The sequence below is a fragment of the Zea mays genome, chromosome 10, assembly GCF_902167145.1.
Source record: "Zea mays cultivar B73 chromosome 10, Zm-B73-REFERENCE-NAM-5.0, whole genome shotgun sequence".
In the NCBI taxonomy this organism is placed as follows: Eukaryota; Viridiplantae; Streptophyta; class Magnoliopsida; order Poales; family Poaceae; genus Zea; species Zea mays.
Genome location: NC_050105.1, coordinates 95,966,109 through 95,981,815, shown reverse-complemented (window position 1 = coordinate 95,981,815; position 15,707 = coordinate 95,966,109). Strand labels below are relative to the sequence as shown.

Sequence of the window (15,707 nt, the reverse complement as noted above, 5' to 3'; positions counted from 1 at the left end):
GAAAGCAAGCCGAGACTGGACCCTAGCAGCGTGATCAACCTTCTTCCTACAAGCTTTCTGGTGTCTAAGCAAATGCCCAGTACCAGTAGAAGATCTAGCAGATAAACGAGTCTTACACATTCTACAAATAGCAGCAATTCGAACATTGGACCCATTCACTTTCTCAAATACCTCATCAAAATCAACCCAGACAGTAGATTTACGCTTACCAACAGATGAGGTACTAGTACCACCATCGGTGCTGGTGGAGCCGACCGGAGTATCGGTGGCCGTAGCATGCCCTCCACCAGCGTTGGTCGGATTAGAACTTAGATCGACAGGAGCAGAGGTTAGATCGATACCGAGCAAAGCAGCAGCATCGACCTGGATGTCGTCTTCGTCATCTGGGACAAGCCTTGCCACGCGAAGGTCATCGTTGCTGGTGACCGGATTGACATCGTCATCATCCGCCATGGCGACCTTCACCGGGGACGACCGATCTCCAGCACCGTCCCTCAACGGTGCACGCAGTCACCGTGCCCGATCTACCCCAGAGGAGGAAGACGAGGCATCAGCAACTGACCTACAAAAGAGCAAAACGATATAGAGTTAGGGTTAGGGTTAGGGTTTAAGAAAGACGCAAAGGAGATCTAGGGTTAGGGTTTACCTGTGCTACCGGAGCCCGATGCCGGAGAACACGAGGGCCACCCAGACGACACACGACAGACAGACACCGATTAGAGACAACGACGAACGAGGGAGGGAACTCACATAGTTCACCGAGAGAGAGGGGATTGGATAGGGGAGAGGGGTTAGGGTTAGAGAGGAGCTGGTGGATCGAGGTCACCAGCGTTGGGGACGGGAGCCGAGGTCGCTGGATCGGGGCGGCGCCGCGACGGAGGACGGGAGGAGCTGAATCGCCAAGTCAATCGCCAAAGGGGAATCGCCGCCGAGTCGGGAGAGAGAGGGAGCAGGGAGCGAGTGCGATGCGAGTGCGAGGGGCTGAGAGGTGGGGCCCAAGGGGCGAGGAGCCGAGGAGGTAGTAAGGCTGGCCGCTAGCGATGGCGGCGGGCCCGACCGGGCTGTCCGCACGGGAGCAGGCCATGCCGTGCCGGCCCACGTGCCTCGCTAGCGGCCCAGGCACGGTCTGCTCCACTAGGCCATGCCAGCCCGGGCCCATCCCTCACGTGCCAGGCCGGGTGCGAACCGGGCCAAAAAAACGGGCCTCGGGCTGGGTTAACAGGCCCGTGCTTCATGTACATCTATACGCTCTGTGCCTAGGTTTAGGTCGCCGCAGCCACCAATTGGTCCTGATGTACTATCACGGAACCTATAAAGATATTAGGTCTGCAGCAATGATACAAAGGAGAAGAGATCATAGCTTCGAAGACAAAGCAATTTAGATGCTAATCTACCACGACATTGTACATTTATATATATATTGATAGAATATTGTTGGGGCTGACATTGCCGAAGGTCCTTTTATTAGTCATGTCACATACATTGCCTTATAGGTACAACGAAAAGCTTTGTCAAAGATCACTTAAATGTCGAAGATCACTTGTCTAAACATCTCGCTTCATCGATTAACAAGTGTATTTCAGGAATGTCCTCATAACGGACGAAGCTAAACTTCGATAGAAAGAAGCATGCAAAAGCACTTCGTCTATACATAATCAATAAAGATAATGTCCGAAGGCGGTGACTTTGGCCACAAGTCGAAAGGAAGAAGTAGATGGTTGACAAAAGCTGAAACTTGTGAAGCCAAGAATGAAGAAAAGTGCATTACTGCTCTAATACCATTTGTAAATGACTTATGTAAAAATAGATGAGCATTGTTGTAGATCCGTACAAAGTCGGTCCGTCTCCCCTATAAATAGATAAACATTACACTGCATAAAGTACCTTTTGTTAGGTGCTACAGCTTCGTACTGCTTAGCCTTCGAAACACCTTCGAGCTATCTAGTATCGAGAAGCCAAATGTATGATTGTAAACTTGTTCCATATGAAAAGGAAAAGGATAAAATGCTAAGGCATATGAGATAAATTCTCATATCTTATTTCATCGTACACCGTGTATTCCATTTGATTACACTTTACCTTCGTCCTTGAGTTGTTACTCCGAAGGGATTACAATTCAAGGATGAAGGTTTCTGCTTTTTAACTTTGTGTTGCCTTATTTTTTATTCCATATAGCAATCGAGAAAAGTGACCAACAAGTACAACTTTATAAAAATTACATTCATGCCCCTCAGTCCTATACACATGAACTACAAAATCAATTAAGGGCGTTATCGACATTTCCATCATAGTTGTGTTGAGCAAGCCTTAAATATTTCATCTCCTTCCTTTGTTGATATGTTCATATTGCACGGATGAAGCTTGATGTTTTGTCTTTGTGCTTGCATGATTGTCGGCCGCACATTCCTCCAGATAAAAATATCCCTCACTAATTTGTCCTGTTATATCTGAAACAGATCTAGAGACTATTGTCAAATTAATGTTTTGAGGAACTCCGAACAGAAAAGGCCACCAACAAGTACTGTCAGGCTAGTAGGCATGCGGGCACAAAGTCAGTGGAAGGGCCCAGGGTGAAGCTTTACCGCCACATAGCGCTGGCCTCACATAACCCTATTTGGTGGACCATTGGCTGCATCTAGCTCGTGGGCGCCTTCATTCAATTTAGGTCTTTCTTTTTTCTAGTTATTTTTTACACAAACGATCTAAAACTGTACTCAAGCTGACCAAAAAAATTATTTCTTATGTATTTAGTTTTCATAATATGCAAAATTGGCATTCCTAGGTTCATGTTTAAAAGTTAGTTACACTAGTTTTCACCTTCCTATGCTCTTCACATTTCACATTTAAATACTAGAAAAGCTAAAATAGTACATAAATGGAGACTATGGTTGTGGCTCTAAATCTAGATTCACATCTATCCTATCTAGTAGAACATATATATCCTGGTTGGTGTAGCAACATAAAAGCACTTTACGATAATGTGTTTGATATATTGGCCGTGGAAAAAGTGAAAATAAAAATAGATAAAACCCTTTACCTCCTCCCCGCTCAGAGACCATCGCGGAGAGAAACCCCAAACCCCCAAATCTTGTCGACTCCAACGATGCCGCCGCCGCCGACGAGCGCCCCGCATTCTCTCGCTGCTGACGATTTCCACACCTCGGACACGGCTGCCGCCGCGGCCGGGGCTGTGGTGCCATGCGCGGCGTCCCAGCCGGGGACCAACGGCGGCAAGAAGCCTGCGTTCGCGTTCGGGCGGGTGTGGTCGGAGGCGGACGAAGTTCGCATCCTCGAGGGCCTCGCGGCGTACGCCGCGGCCCACGGCGCAGAACCGCGCCGGTCCCAGCTCCACGCCGCGCTCGGCGGCTGCGGCCTGGACAAGTCCGAGTTCACCGTCACGGAGATCTACGAGAAGGTGCGGCGGCTCCGGACCAAGTACGCGAACCGGCGCTCCGCCGGGGGCGTGCCGGTGCCTGCAGCTGCAGGTGGGGCTGGTGACGGCGATGAGGCGCGCAAGTACGAGCTGTCGAGGTCGATTTGGGGCGACCTGCCGCTCAAGAAAGTAGGCGCCAGCCACGCCACCAACGCCAGTGGTAATGGCAATGGCAATGCCAATGCCAATGCGGCTCCGGGCACACGGGCACGCAGAGGGATCGAGGAGCTGCAGGGCCTGTACCCCAGCCTTGCCTCGGCAGTTGAGGGGATCACGGACAACGAGTCGCTGCGGCCAGTGCTCAAGAGGGCCTTCCAACTTATCAGCGACGAACGAGCACGTCAGTTGGATGCCAAAGTGAAGAAGCAGAGGGATATGGAGGCGCAGATGGCGGTGAAAGTGACTGCACTGAGGAACGAGGTACTTGACACCCTTACCGGATCCATGGATTGCTTCATCAATGATGTTAAGTATGAGGGGTAAGGTCTACATGTCTTTTTGTGAGAAATGAACTCCGGACCGGAGGAATTAATCATGTTTTAAGGCTAGTTTGGAAACCATATTATCCCATGGGTTTTTCATTTTCCCAAAGGAAATTAGTTCATTTTCCCTTGGGAAAATAAGAATCCCTTGGGAAAATTGAGTTCCCAAACTAGCCCTTATTGTATATATAGACACTCTAGTGGGAGGTGGTTGGTGACAATTTTGTTTTTGGTGTTGTCAACCCTTTAGTTTCAGTGTTCCCATGATAAAACACTGGTATGGCTTTCCTAGAAGAACATGTTCTACAATATTTGGCTAAAACTTCTTGTACTTGTAGTTGGATAGTTATGTAATGCAGAGAGTTGTCACTAACAGATATAAACATGAACCTGCTGCAGTTTACTTGATGCATGGTTCCCATCCATCGGATTATGAACTTTGTGAATTTATCCCACACTGATCATAAATTCTTGCTTATAAGATTTTATCCTCGTAAAAAATAAAGATTTTGTCCTTTACCATAAACTGAAAACTGATCCAAGACTGGAGGCACTTCAAAGTTGAAACATAACAATGGGATGGGAATGGCAGTGAGTCTCGGTGTGATGTGTGCAGCCACGTAGGGGCGTTTACATCTGGCAACTGGCATGGCACAAGAACAGAAAAAATTCGGTGTAGCATTTTGTGGAATAGCTTGGTATGCTGAACTACACGATACTCCTTCAGAGTGACATTACGGTATGTCCCGGTGATGCTTGCTGGGATACACAGACGACAATACTAGATCTATTTTGGAAGCACAATACGGTGATACAAATGCTAATTAAACTACGTGCCAGCATGAACGTCAGGTTCTGAAACAGAGTAATTACTTACCAGATTTGTCAGGATATCTTCCCAGGATCCTGTTAATGAAGGTAGCAGCAACAGCTGTAAAGATGAACTCCAGTGTACGTACTTTTGTTTGGATGGATATTGGATATGAGCATAGTATAGGACTTATATTGACCAAGGAAAAAAGAACTGTGCAGATATCAACAGGTATTTGGATGCATGTATCATGTATGACTTTGGAACCAATTGTGTGGTGGACTGAGCAGATGATACCATTAATTCTGGGACTACCATGCGTTGCAATGTATGGATTGTCTCGGAGGAACTCGTGCTTTCTTTGAATATACACTTAGCCGATACACAGGCCATACAGAGAAACTATGGCAAGGTAGAATTAGGGCTGGATATCCAGCCAGCTCGGTTTGGCTTGTTTACGAGCTCGTTTAGCTCGCGAGACAGAGCGAAAAAATAATATATATATATATAATAATCAATTTTTTAGTTAGAAATAGTTAATTTCAAACTAATTTAACATTAGAAAATAGTAATTATACTCATAGTTTCACAAACCACATCAATGTAACATCAAATTAATACAACTCATCAGTCATCAGTTCACAATTTACACATGTTCATCTGTTTAACCCACGTAGACCAATTTAACGTATAGACGTAATTAGTTTAACTTATATGTCATAGATACCACACATGCATATAATATGTTAATCAATTGTTACATAAATGATATGTATATATTTTCATTTTGCTAAAATGTGACAGCTCGCGAGCTGGCTCGTTAACGAGCCGGGCTAGGATGTCAGCTCGGCTCATGAAAAATTCAAACAAGACGATCCGGGGCGAGGGCTGACCACGAACCGAGCAAGCCGACGAGCCACGAGTATTTCGTCTAGCCCCTTAGAATAAGCATTAGGTTAGTGGAACATGAGGTTTTCTGAAAACTTACAAAAAGTGATTTAATTTATTAGAAAAATAGGATTTATTAGAAAAAATGGGACTAGGAGAAAAGTATTTCCGAATTCCATGTAGGATCCAAAACTCTCCCAATCGAAGGTTTTTGACAAGATTGAAAAAAATATGCCTCCAACAACTCTTAAATCCACCTCCCAATCTTTAATCAACTCTGTAATGAAGAATTTCGACCGGTCCCAGTAGGTCCTATATATTTGATTCCCTGACAACGTTAATTATTGCAGCAACGTCAGCATGTATGCAAAACAGCAGTAAAGCAATTTGCATACTGTATGTAAATATGGTACATGATATATATTACATGTTCATGCATGACCCACTTGTCCTATCATAGATCCTGGATAGATTTAGACATGACAATTTAACTAGTAAATCCGAAACTCGACAGTTACCCGACGGGTGCAGGTACGGTGAAGATTTTTAACCTGCGGTGTGACCTGCACTTGACCGAAAGTTTTGCGGCCGTGGACACGGGTTTTTATTTCAACCTGCGGGTGACCCGCGCCCGACCTAATATTTTATTCATTCTTTAGTTTGTGCAAAAATATTTAATATACAATAGTAATTATTTTGAATGAGAAACTTGACTAATGATTCATAAAATATTTTGTTGTGCTTAACGTGAGAAAACTTAAAATTCGTAGATACAATTCAATTATTGCTGATACTTAATTACTTATAACTGAATTATTGTTTAAAATGTACAATGAGTACAAAATAGTGGGTGACTCGAAACCCGAATGCACCCACGAATGCTATTGCGGGCCGGTTTTCCATCTGACTTGTTGCCATCCCTAGACAGAGTGTTATGGGGACATATGCTAAAACGTACTACGAGCCCCCTCCCTCCACGAGGGCAAACAGAATCATCGGTAAGAACGCACTCCAATGATGCCCCCTCAAGCCCCCACCAACCCTAGATAGCGTGTACACAGGGGAGAAAACATGACCAATGGCGCCCTCTCCGTCTCCTTGAAATCATGATGAGAGAAAAATCTCACCCTCCACAGGGGAGCTCCAATGTCCCCTATTCGTTAATTGCTTTGTTTAGTTGCGAAATTAACTTATTTGAAGTTCTAAAATCTGATAATAGTATGTATTATGGTACTACAAATATTGCATACTTTTTTAAAAAAATCAAAAACCGATGTATAAAACTTAAATAGTCAGTTAAAGTGTAAGGTTGAGTTGAATAGGGAGAATGGTTGGAAAGGAGTTAAAATAGATGGAGTAATGAAAGGAGAGGTATTTAAAAATGGATAGAAAGTACAAATATGGGAGATGAGAGGGAGAATGGTTGGAATCGGCCAAAGACCATCTCCAACCATTTCCCCCCACACTTTTCTCCTATATGTATTTTTATTATATTTTACTACATCACCCTAAAAGATACCCCCCACATCTAAGGCGTATCCAACCACTCAACCTATTATTCGGCTCCACCTATATAATATAGTTCAATTATTTTACTTTTTCATCAGTTTTTTAAGTTTAAAATAATCATAGACTATTTGTACTACCATAATACACATTATTTGTAGGTTACAATAATTAAAAGAGGTTAATATCACAAAGAAATAGAGTAATTAAAGTGTGTGGAAAGATTGGAACTCACTCCATATGGGAACAACCTCTCCCCCTACATGAGGTGGGTTGTGGGGGAACGGTTGGAGGAGACTTTCACCCCAAATCACACTCTACGTGGGGTGGGGAGAGGGGTAGGGAAATTGTTGGAGTTGGCCTAAGAATTGGACCAAGCCCCACTATACAAATTCAAATTGGACAACAAATTGTTTGTTATATAAGAAAACAAGAGCAAATTAGTCTTTACGATGATTATAGATGCCTATGCACTCGAGATGTCAATAGAGATGTCAATGGGAACCCAATTTCGAGTGGAAAATTCCTGGATTAGGGGATAGGTAAGAGGGTAATTTAGTCCCCAGTTCCCACGGGATTAAAAAGAGAAAATTTAGTCCCCATACCCGCTCCACGAACATCTCTTTATTTAAAGTAGTCATTTTTACTTGTTAAAATTATGCAAAAAAATAATACATAGCTTATTATAAAATAGCACACTAAACTCTAAAATATGTCTATTGCAATTTTAATTCTTGAATGTTCAATTTATATTAATTTGGCATAACCAATATCTTTATCTTTAAATATTGTACTTCCTGAAGTGGATAAAATCCCCACGGGCATAAATTTCCCGACAGGGACAGTGTAACATCCCAAAATTTAACCCAAGGTTTGGAACCCTAATCTCCTAACCCCCCCCTTAATCTTCCCCTAGACCCACCTCATAGGACATCTAATCATATGCATACACTATGATTGTTAGAAGCACCTCACATAGAATATTTTTTTAGCACCTAAGATTATTTAGTTAATTATTTGTTCAAAAGAAAAAGAGATAAAAGAAATAGAAATAGGAAATAGAAATTAGAAAAAGAAAAAGGAAAACTCTCCCCCCCTCGGTTGGGCCGTTTCTGGCCCAACTCCCTCCCGTGCGCCTCGCCCCCCCCCCCCCCCCCCGGGCCACACGGCCCGTCTCCCTCCCGCGCGCCCGCCCGCGCCAGCGTCGCGCCGCTCCTCGCTGACGGGTTGGCCCCACCCCTCAACTGCGCCTCCCCTCTCCCTCTCTCGTCGCTCTCCCGCTGGCAGCCCGGGCCCGCTCGTCAGACCCTTCATCCCGCCCGTGACTTCACCGGCGCAATCCCCGTCGACGACCCCCCTCGCCCCGTCTCCTCGCCATAATTCCTGCGCCAGTGAAGTTAGGCACCGCTCCGCCCCTCAGCTCACTATGCTCACAGCCTGCCCGTGAGGTCTCGTCCCCGGCGCTGTGCACCCCCATCGCCGCCGTGGCATCCCTCGCCGAAGCTAGCTGGCCTTTGGCTGCTTCCCGCCCTGGGCGCCTATAAAAAGAACCGCCCGAGCTCCGCCTTTCCCCACACTAGCCTCGGCCAACTCCCCCTCCCCTTCCCCGAGCTCGATTGAGCCAGCGTCGCCGCGCCCTCCCTCCGCTCCGGTAAGCTCCCCTTCCATCCTCTGGTAACCTAGCACTCAATTGGGTAGGCTCGCAAGGTTCACCACTCCCTCATGATCATGCCACACCCTTTTCCTTCCCCCTATTGCCCCGGCAGCCTCACCGGCGATCCCCCCCCCCCCCCCCCCCCCGCGGATGCCCGCCACCTCGCCATGGACCGGCCATCCCAACCATCCTTCGGCCAAATTGGCCCTACCACCGTGATCCCCTATCCCCGCCCATGCCTTGCCACCACTCCGTCATCGCGGAACCGGGACCCCGGCGGAGAACCGCCGCGGACCTCACCAGCGGTCGGGTCCGACCGGTTCGCCCCCCCCCCCCCGTCATCCCCCTCCTAGCGCCATCAGCCTCCCCTCCCGCTGGCACGTGGGCCTACGCCCACGCCGCTGTCCCCGCGTCGTGGCCCACTCGGCCGCGCACGCCCGGCTGGGCCGAAATCCCCCCTGGCCCAGCTTGCTGAGGAAATATCTTTTCTTTTTCCTTTTTCTTTTCCCTATATATATATATATGTATATATATTGATATTTTATGCACAAAAAATAGTCCAAATAAATTTTAGGGCACAAAATAATAATGTCTAAAAATTGGCACACCCCACCAAGTCACCATGATTGATGTACTGTTCATTATCTATTTTTGGCTAGAAGAAGAGGGATACGATCCTCTGGAATTTGTAGCTCCGGAAGAAGGGCAGGAGCCCGACCCCTCCGAGATAGATCTTTTGTGCCAAGAGAGCTTCGACGAAGGCAAGTCCATCCTTCCCTTGATGCATAAATTACCTATTCTTTCTACCACTACCTAAGCCGGGATTAAGGGATGGATCTTTTGCATTGTGAGCAGAGAGATAGCCCGCATTAACAAACATCTTTTGAGTACCAAATGTGGAATGGGAAAAGGGCAGTGTTTTTACTAAACGATGTTTTCAAAAAGTGTATGATGAAGGGTATCCACCCTCATCACCTTGTGAGTGGGATGATCAGGGACTCCCTGGTTTAGGGGAGGGCCTAAGGTGATGGCTCAGCTGGTTTAAGTGTGAGCAGAAAGATTGTCCCCTCATATAAGGACCGGTTTGTCATCCTTCACTACCTGTACTCATGACAAGTACAACCACTCGAGGTTGTATGGGCAGTCACTCAATCTGAACTCGTACGGTCCAAACTGAAAGGGAAATGTGCCCTTGGGCCATTTCTAAGTATTTTGGTGATTGAGTGCCAACACAAGTGCTTTTGTGTTGATCTATGCAATGTGGTGAACAAAGTGCAAATCATGTCAAAAGGTATGTTTCTAGACTTAGTACATTATTTTATGGACTAATGTGTTGTGTCTAAGTGCTGGAAACAGGAAAAATCGAATTGGAAATGAGATGGCTTTGTTCAGCTAAGTCTGCTTAGTCTAGGAGCACCGGACTGTCCGGTGGTGCACCGGACAGTGTCCGGTGCGCCAGGCTGGCTCGAGCGAACTGGCCGCTCTCGGGAATTCACCGGCGACGTACGGCTATAATTCACCGGACTGTCCGGTGTGCACCGGACTGTCCGGTGAGCCAACGGTCGGCCGGGCCAACGGTCGGCCGCGCGATCTGCACGGGACACGTGGCCGAGGCAACGGCTAGAAGGGGGCACCGGACTGTCCGGTGTGCACCGGACATGTCCGGTGCGCCAACGGATCTCTAGCTGCCAACGGTCGGCTGCGTCATTTAAGGAAAGAAATCGGGCACCGGACAGTGTCCGGTGTGCACCGGACTGTCCGGTGCGCCAGACGACAGAAGGCAAGAATTGCCTTCCCAGATTGCTCTCAATGGCTCCTAGCTGCCTTGGGGCTATAAAAGGGACCCCTAGGCGCATGGAGGAGAATACCAAGCAACCTTTGAGCACTATTGATCACTCACACATCATTCTTGCGCACTCGTTCGACATTCTAGTGATTTGAGCTCCGTTCTAGTGTGCTAGTCTTTTGAGCTTAAGTCTGGGTCTTGTGTGTGCGTATTTGCTGTGATCTTTGTGACTTGTGTGAGTTGCTAATCCCTCCCTTACTCCGTGCTTCTTTGTGAACATCTTTGTAAGGGCGAGAGACTCCAAGTTGTGGAGATTCCTCGCGAACGGGATTAAGAAAAGCAAAGCAAAACACCGTGGTATTCAAGTGGGTCTTTGGACCGCTTGAGAGGGGTTGATTGCAACCCTCGTCCGTTGGGACGCCACAACGTGGAGTAGGCAAGCGTTGGTCTTGGCCGAACCACGGGATAAACCACTGTGTCATCTCTGTGATTATTCTCTTGTGGTTATTGTGTTTTGCTAAGATTTCTCTCTAGCCACTTGGCGATTACTGTGCTAACGTCTAACCAAATTTTGTGGCTTTAGTTTAAAGTTTTATAGGATCACCTATTCACCCCCCTCTAGGTGCTCTCAATTGGTATCAGAGCCGTTCTCTTCAAGAAGGGACTAATCGCCCGAAGAGATGGATCCTAAGGGAAAGGGGATGGTGGTCAACAACAACGAGAAGGAGTCTATCTTCAACGAGCCGAAGGATGACAAGCCTACCGACTCAGGCTCGAGCCACAAGCGCAAAGACGGGAAGAAGAAGAAGACAAGGCGCATCAAGGAGATCGTCTACTACGACAGCGACGAATCCTCCTCTTCCCAAAAAGACGACGACGACTACGAGAAAAAGAAAACGGTCAATTCGAACTTTTCTTTTGATTACTCTCGTATTCCTCAAAGTACAAGTGCTCATTTATTATCTATTCCACTTGGTAAACCTCCTCATTTTGATGGAGAGGACTACGGATTTTGGAGTCACAAAATGCGTAGTCACTTGTTCTCTCTCCATCCTAGTATATGGGAGATTGTAGAGAGTGGAATGCACTTTGATAGTACGGATAGTCCCATGTTCATTAATGAGCAAATTCATAAAAAATGCACAAGCTACTACTGTTCTTCTAGCTTCATTGTGCAGGGATGAATACCACAAAGTGAGCGGCTTGGATAACGCCAAGCAAATTTGGGACACCCTCAAGATCTCTCATGAGGGGAATGACGTCACAATGCTCACCAAGATGGAGTTGGTGGAAGGGGAACTCGGGAGATTCGCTATGATAAGGGGAGAAGAGCCAACCCAAACGTACAACCGGCTTAAGACCCTTGTCAACAAGATAAGAAGCTATGGAAGCACGCGATGGACGGACCCCGACATCGTCCACCTAATGCTAAGGTCTTTTACTGTCCTTGATCCTCATCTTGTAAACAATATTCGTGAGAATCCTAGGTACACCAAGATGACGCTCGAGGAGATACTTGGAAAGTTCGTAAGCGGGCGAATGATGATCAAGGAAGCAAGATATGTGGACGACGCATTGAATGGTCCAATCAATGAGCCTCAACCTCTTGCTCTCAAGGCAACAAGAAGCAAGGAGACGCTACCTAGCAAGGTGGCACAAATTGAGGCGGCCGGACTTAATTATGAAGAGATGGCTCTCATCATCAAAAGATTCAAGACGGCGCTAAAGGGGCGCAAGGGACAGCCAAGCAAGACCAAAACCAAGGGGAAGCGCTCATGCTTCAAATGTGGTAAGCTTGGTCATTTTATTGCTAACTGTCCCGACAATGATAGTGATCAGGATCAAGGGAACAAGAGGGAGAAAAAGAAGAACTATAAGAAGGCAAAGGGCGAGGCACATCTTGGCAAGGAGTGGGATTCGGATTGCTCCTCGTCCGACTCCGACAATGAAGGACTCGCCGCCACCGCCTTCAACAAGTCATCTCTCTTCCCCAACGAGCGTCATACATGCCTTATGGCAAGGGAGAAGAAGGTATGTACTCGAGACTCTACCTATGCTTCTTCAAATGAGGACGAATCTAGTGATGAGGATGAAATAGATTATTCATGTCTATTTAAGGGCCTAGATAGAACCAAGGTAGATAAAATTAACGAATTGATTGATGCCTTGAATGATAAAAATAGGCTTTTAGAAAAACAAGAGGACTTGTTGTATGAAGAACATGACAAATTTGTAGAAGCTCAAAAATCTCATGCCTTAGAAGTTAAGAGAAATGAAATGCTTTCTTGTGAATTATCTTCTTGCCATGAGACAATTTCTAGCTTAAGAAGCATTAATGATAATTTGAATGCTAAGTTAGAAATAGCTAGTAAATCAACAACTTGTGTAGAAAATGTTGTTATTTGCAATAGATGTAAAGATTTTGATATTGATGCTTGTAGTGAACACATAGCTTCTATTGCAAAGTTAAATGATGAAATGGCTAGTCTTAATGCCCAACTTAAGGCTAGCAAAAGTGATTTTGATAAACTAAAATTTGCTAGAGATGCCTACACGATTGGTAGACACCCCTCAATTAAGGATGGGCTTGGCTTCAAGAGGGAAGCCAAGAACTTAACAAGCCATAAGGCTCCCATCTCCGCCAAGGAGAAAGGGAAGGTCCCTATGGCAAGTAGTACTAAAAAGAACCATGCTTTTATGTACAATGATAGAAGACAGTCTCATAGGAGTTGTAATGCTTTTGATTCACATGCTTATGACTCTTATGCTATGTATGCTTCCAGTTCTTCCTATATGCATGGTAGAGATATGCCTAGGAAAAATATTCATCATGTGCCTAGGAAGAATATTGTTCATGTTCCTAGAAAAGTTATGAATGGTCCCTCTACAATTTATCATGCTTTAGATGCTTCCTTTGCTATTTGTAGAAAGGATAGGAAGATAGTTGCTAGGAAATTAGGGGCAAAATGCAAGGGTGATAAAACTTGCATTTGGGTCCCTAAGGAAATTGTGACTAACCTTGTAGGATCCAACAAGAGTTGGGTACCTAAGACCCAAGCCTAAATTTGCCTTGCAGGTTTATGCATCCGGGGGCTCAAGCTGGATTATCGACAACGGATGCACAAACCACATGACGGGGGAGAAGAAGATGTTCACCTCCTACGTCAAGAATAAGGATTCCCAAGATTCAATCATATTCGGTGATGGGAACCAAGGCAAGGTGAAAGGTTTAGGCAAGATTGCAATATCAAATGAGCACTCTATCTCTAATGTGTTTTTAGTTGAGTCTCTTGGATATAATTTACTATCTGTCAGTCAATTATGTAATATGGGATATAATTGTCTATTTACAAATGTAGATGTGTCTGTCTTTAGAAGATGTGATGGTTCACTAGCTTTTAAGGGTGTACTAGACGACAAACTTTATTTAGTTGATTTTGCAAAAGAGGAGGCCGGTCTAGATGCATGCTTAATGGCTAAGACTTGCATGGGCTGGTTGTGGCATCGCCGCTTAGCACATGTGGGGGGTAAGAACCTCCACAAGCTTCTAAAGGGAGAACACGTGATAGGTCTAACCAATGTACAATTCGAAAAAGATAGACCTTGTGCAGCTTGTCAAGCAGGTAAACAAGTGGGAGGAGCACATCACAGCAAGAATGTGATGACCACTTCAAGACCTCTGGAGCTGTTGCATATGGACCTCTTCGGACCCGTCGCCTATCTGAGCATAGGAGGAAGTAAGTATGGTCTAGTTATTGTTGATGACTTTTCCCGCTTCACTTGGGTGTTCTTTTTGCAGGATAAGTCTGAAACCCAAGGGACCCTCAAGCGCTTCCTCAGGAGAGCTCAAAATGAGTTTGAGCTCAAGGTGAAGAAGATAAGGAGCGACAACGGGTCCGAATTCAAGAATCTTCAAGTGGAGGAGTTCCTTGAGGAGGAAGGGATCAAGCACGAGTTCTCCGCTCCCTACACACCTCAGCAAAATGGTGTGGTAGAGAGGAAGAACAGGACGCTCATTGATATGGCGAGGACTATGCTTGGAGAGTTCAAGACCCCCGAGCGTTTTTGGTCGGAAGCCGTGAACACGGCTTGCCACGCCATCAACAGGGTCTACCTTCACCGCCTCCTCAAGAAGACTTCATACGAGCTGCTAACTGGTAACAAACCCAATGTATCTTATTTTCGTGTTTTTGGGAGCAAGTGTTATATTCTTGTGAAGAAAGGAAGAACCTCTAAATTTGCTCCCAAAGCTGTAGAAGGGTTTTTATTAGGTTATGATTCAAATACAAAGGCGTATAGGGTCTTCAACAAATCATCGGGTTTGGTTGAAGTCTCTAGCGACGTTGTATTTGATGAGACTAATGGCTCTCCAAGAGAGCAATTTGTTGATCTTGATGATGTAGATGAAGAAGATGTTCCAACGGCCGTGATACGCACCATGGCGATTGGAGATGTGCGGCCTCAGGAACAATTGGAGCAAGATCAACCGTCTTCCTCAACTATGGTGCATCCCCCATCCCAAGATGACGAACAGGTACCTCAAGTGGAGGCGCATGATCAAGGGGGAGCACAGGATGATCAAGTTGAAGAAGAAGAAGCACCTCAGGCACCTCCAACCCAAGTTCGAGCGACGATCCAAAGGGATCATCCCGTCGACCAAATATTGGGTGATATTAGCAAGGGAGTAACTACTCGTTCAAGATTAGTTAATTTCTGTGAGCATTACTCCTTTGTCTCTTCTATTGAGCCTTTCAGGGTAGAAGAGGCCTTGCTAGATCCGGACTGGGTGTTGGCCATGCAGGAGGAACTCAACAATTTCAAGCGCAATGAAGTTTGGACACTGGTGCCTCGTCCCAAGCAAAATGTTGTGGGAACAAAGTGGGTGTTCCGCAACAAACAGGACGAGCACGGGGTGGTGACGAGGAACAAGGCTCGACTTGTGGCAAAAGGTTATGCCCAAGTCGCAGGTTTGGACTTTGAGGAGACTTTTGCTCCTGTGGCTAGGCTAGAATCAATTCGTATCTTGCTAGCATATGCCGCTCACCATTCTTTCAGGTTATACCAAATGGATGTGAAGAGCGCTTTCCTCAACGGGCCGATCAAGGAGGAGGTGTACGTGGAGCAACCCCTGGCTTTGAGGATGAACG

At 46.0% G+C, this 15,707-nt stretch overlaps 1 protein-coding gene across 1 annotated transcript; it reads left to right on the top strand.

Annotated features, from left to right (window-relative positions):
- Positions 1-3,015: 3,015 nt before the first annotated feature.
- Positions 3,016-4,299, top strand: LOC100277156 (Tyrosine specific protein phosphatase-like). The gene has a single exon (NM_001150806.2). The coding sequence runs from the start codon at positions 3,104-3,106 to the stop codon at positions 3,914-3,916; it is 813 nt and encodes a 270-aa protein (NP_001144278.2). The 5' UTR covers positions 3,016-3,103; the 3' UTR covers positions 3,917-4,299.
- The last annotated feature ends 11,408 nt before the right edge of the window (positions 4,300-15,707 follow it).

What these genes read in the sequence shown, in the direction of transcription:
- LOC100277156 (NM_001150806.2), top strand. Translation starts at nt 3,104, where the DNA reads ATGCCGCCGCCGCCGACGAGCGCCCCGCATTCTCTCGCTGCTGACGAT.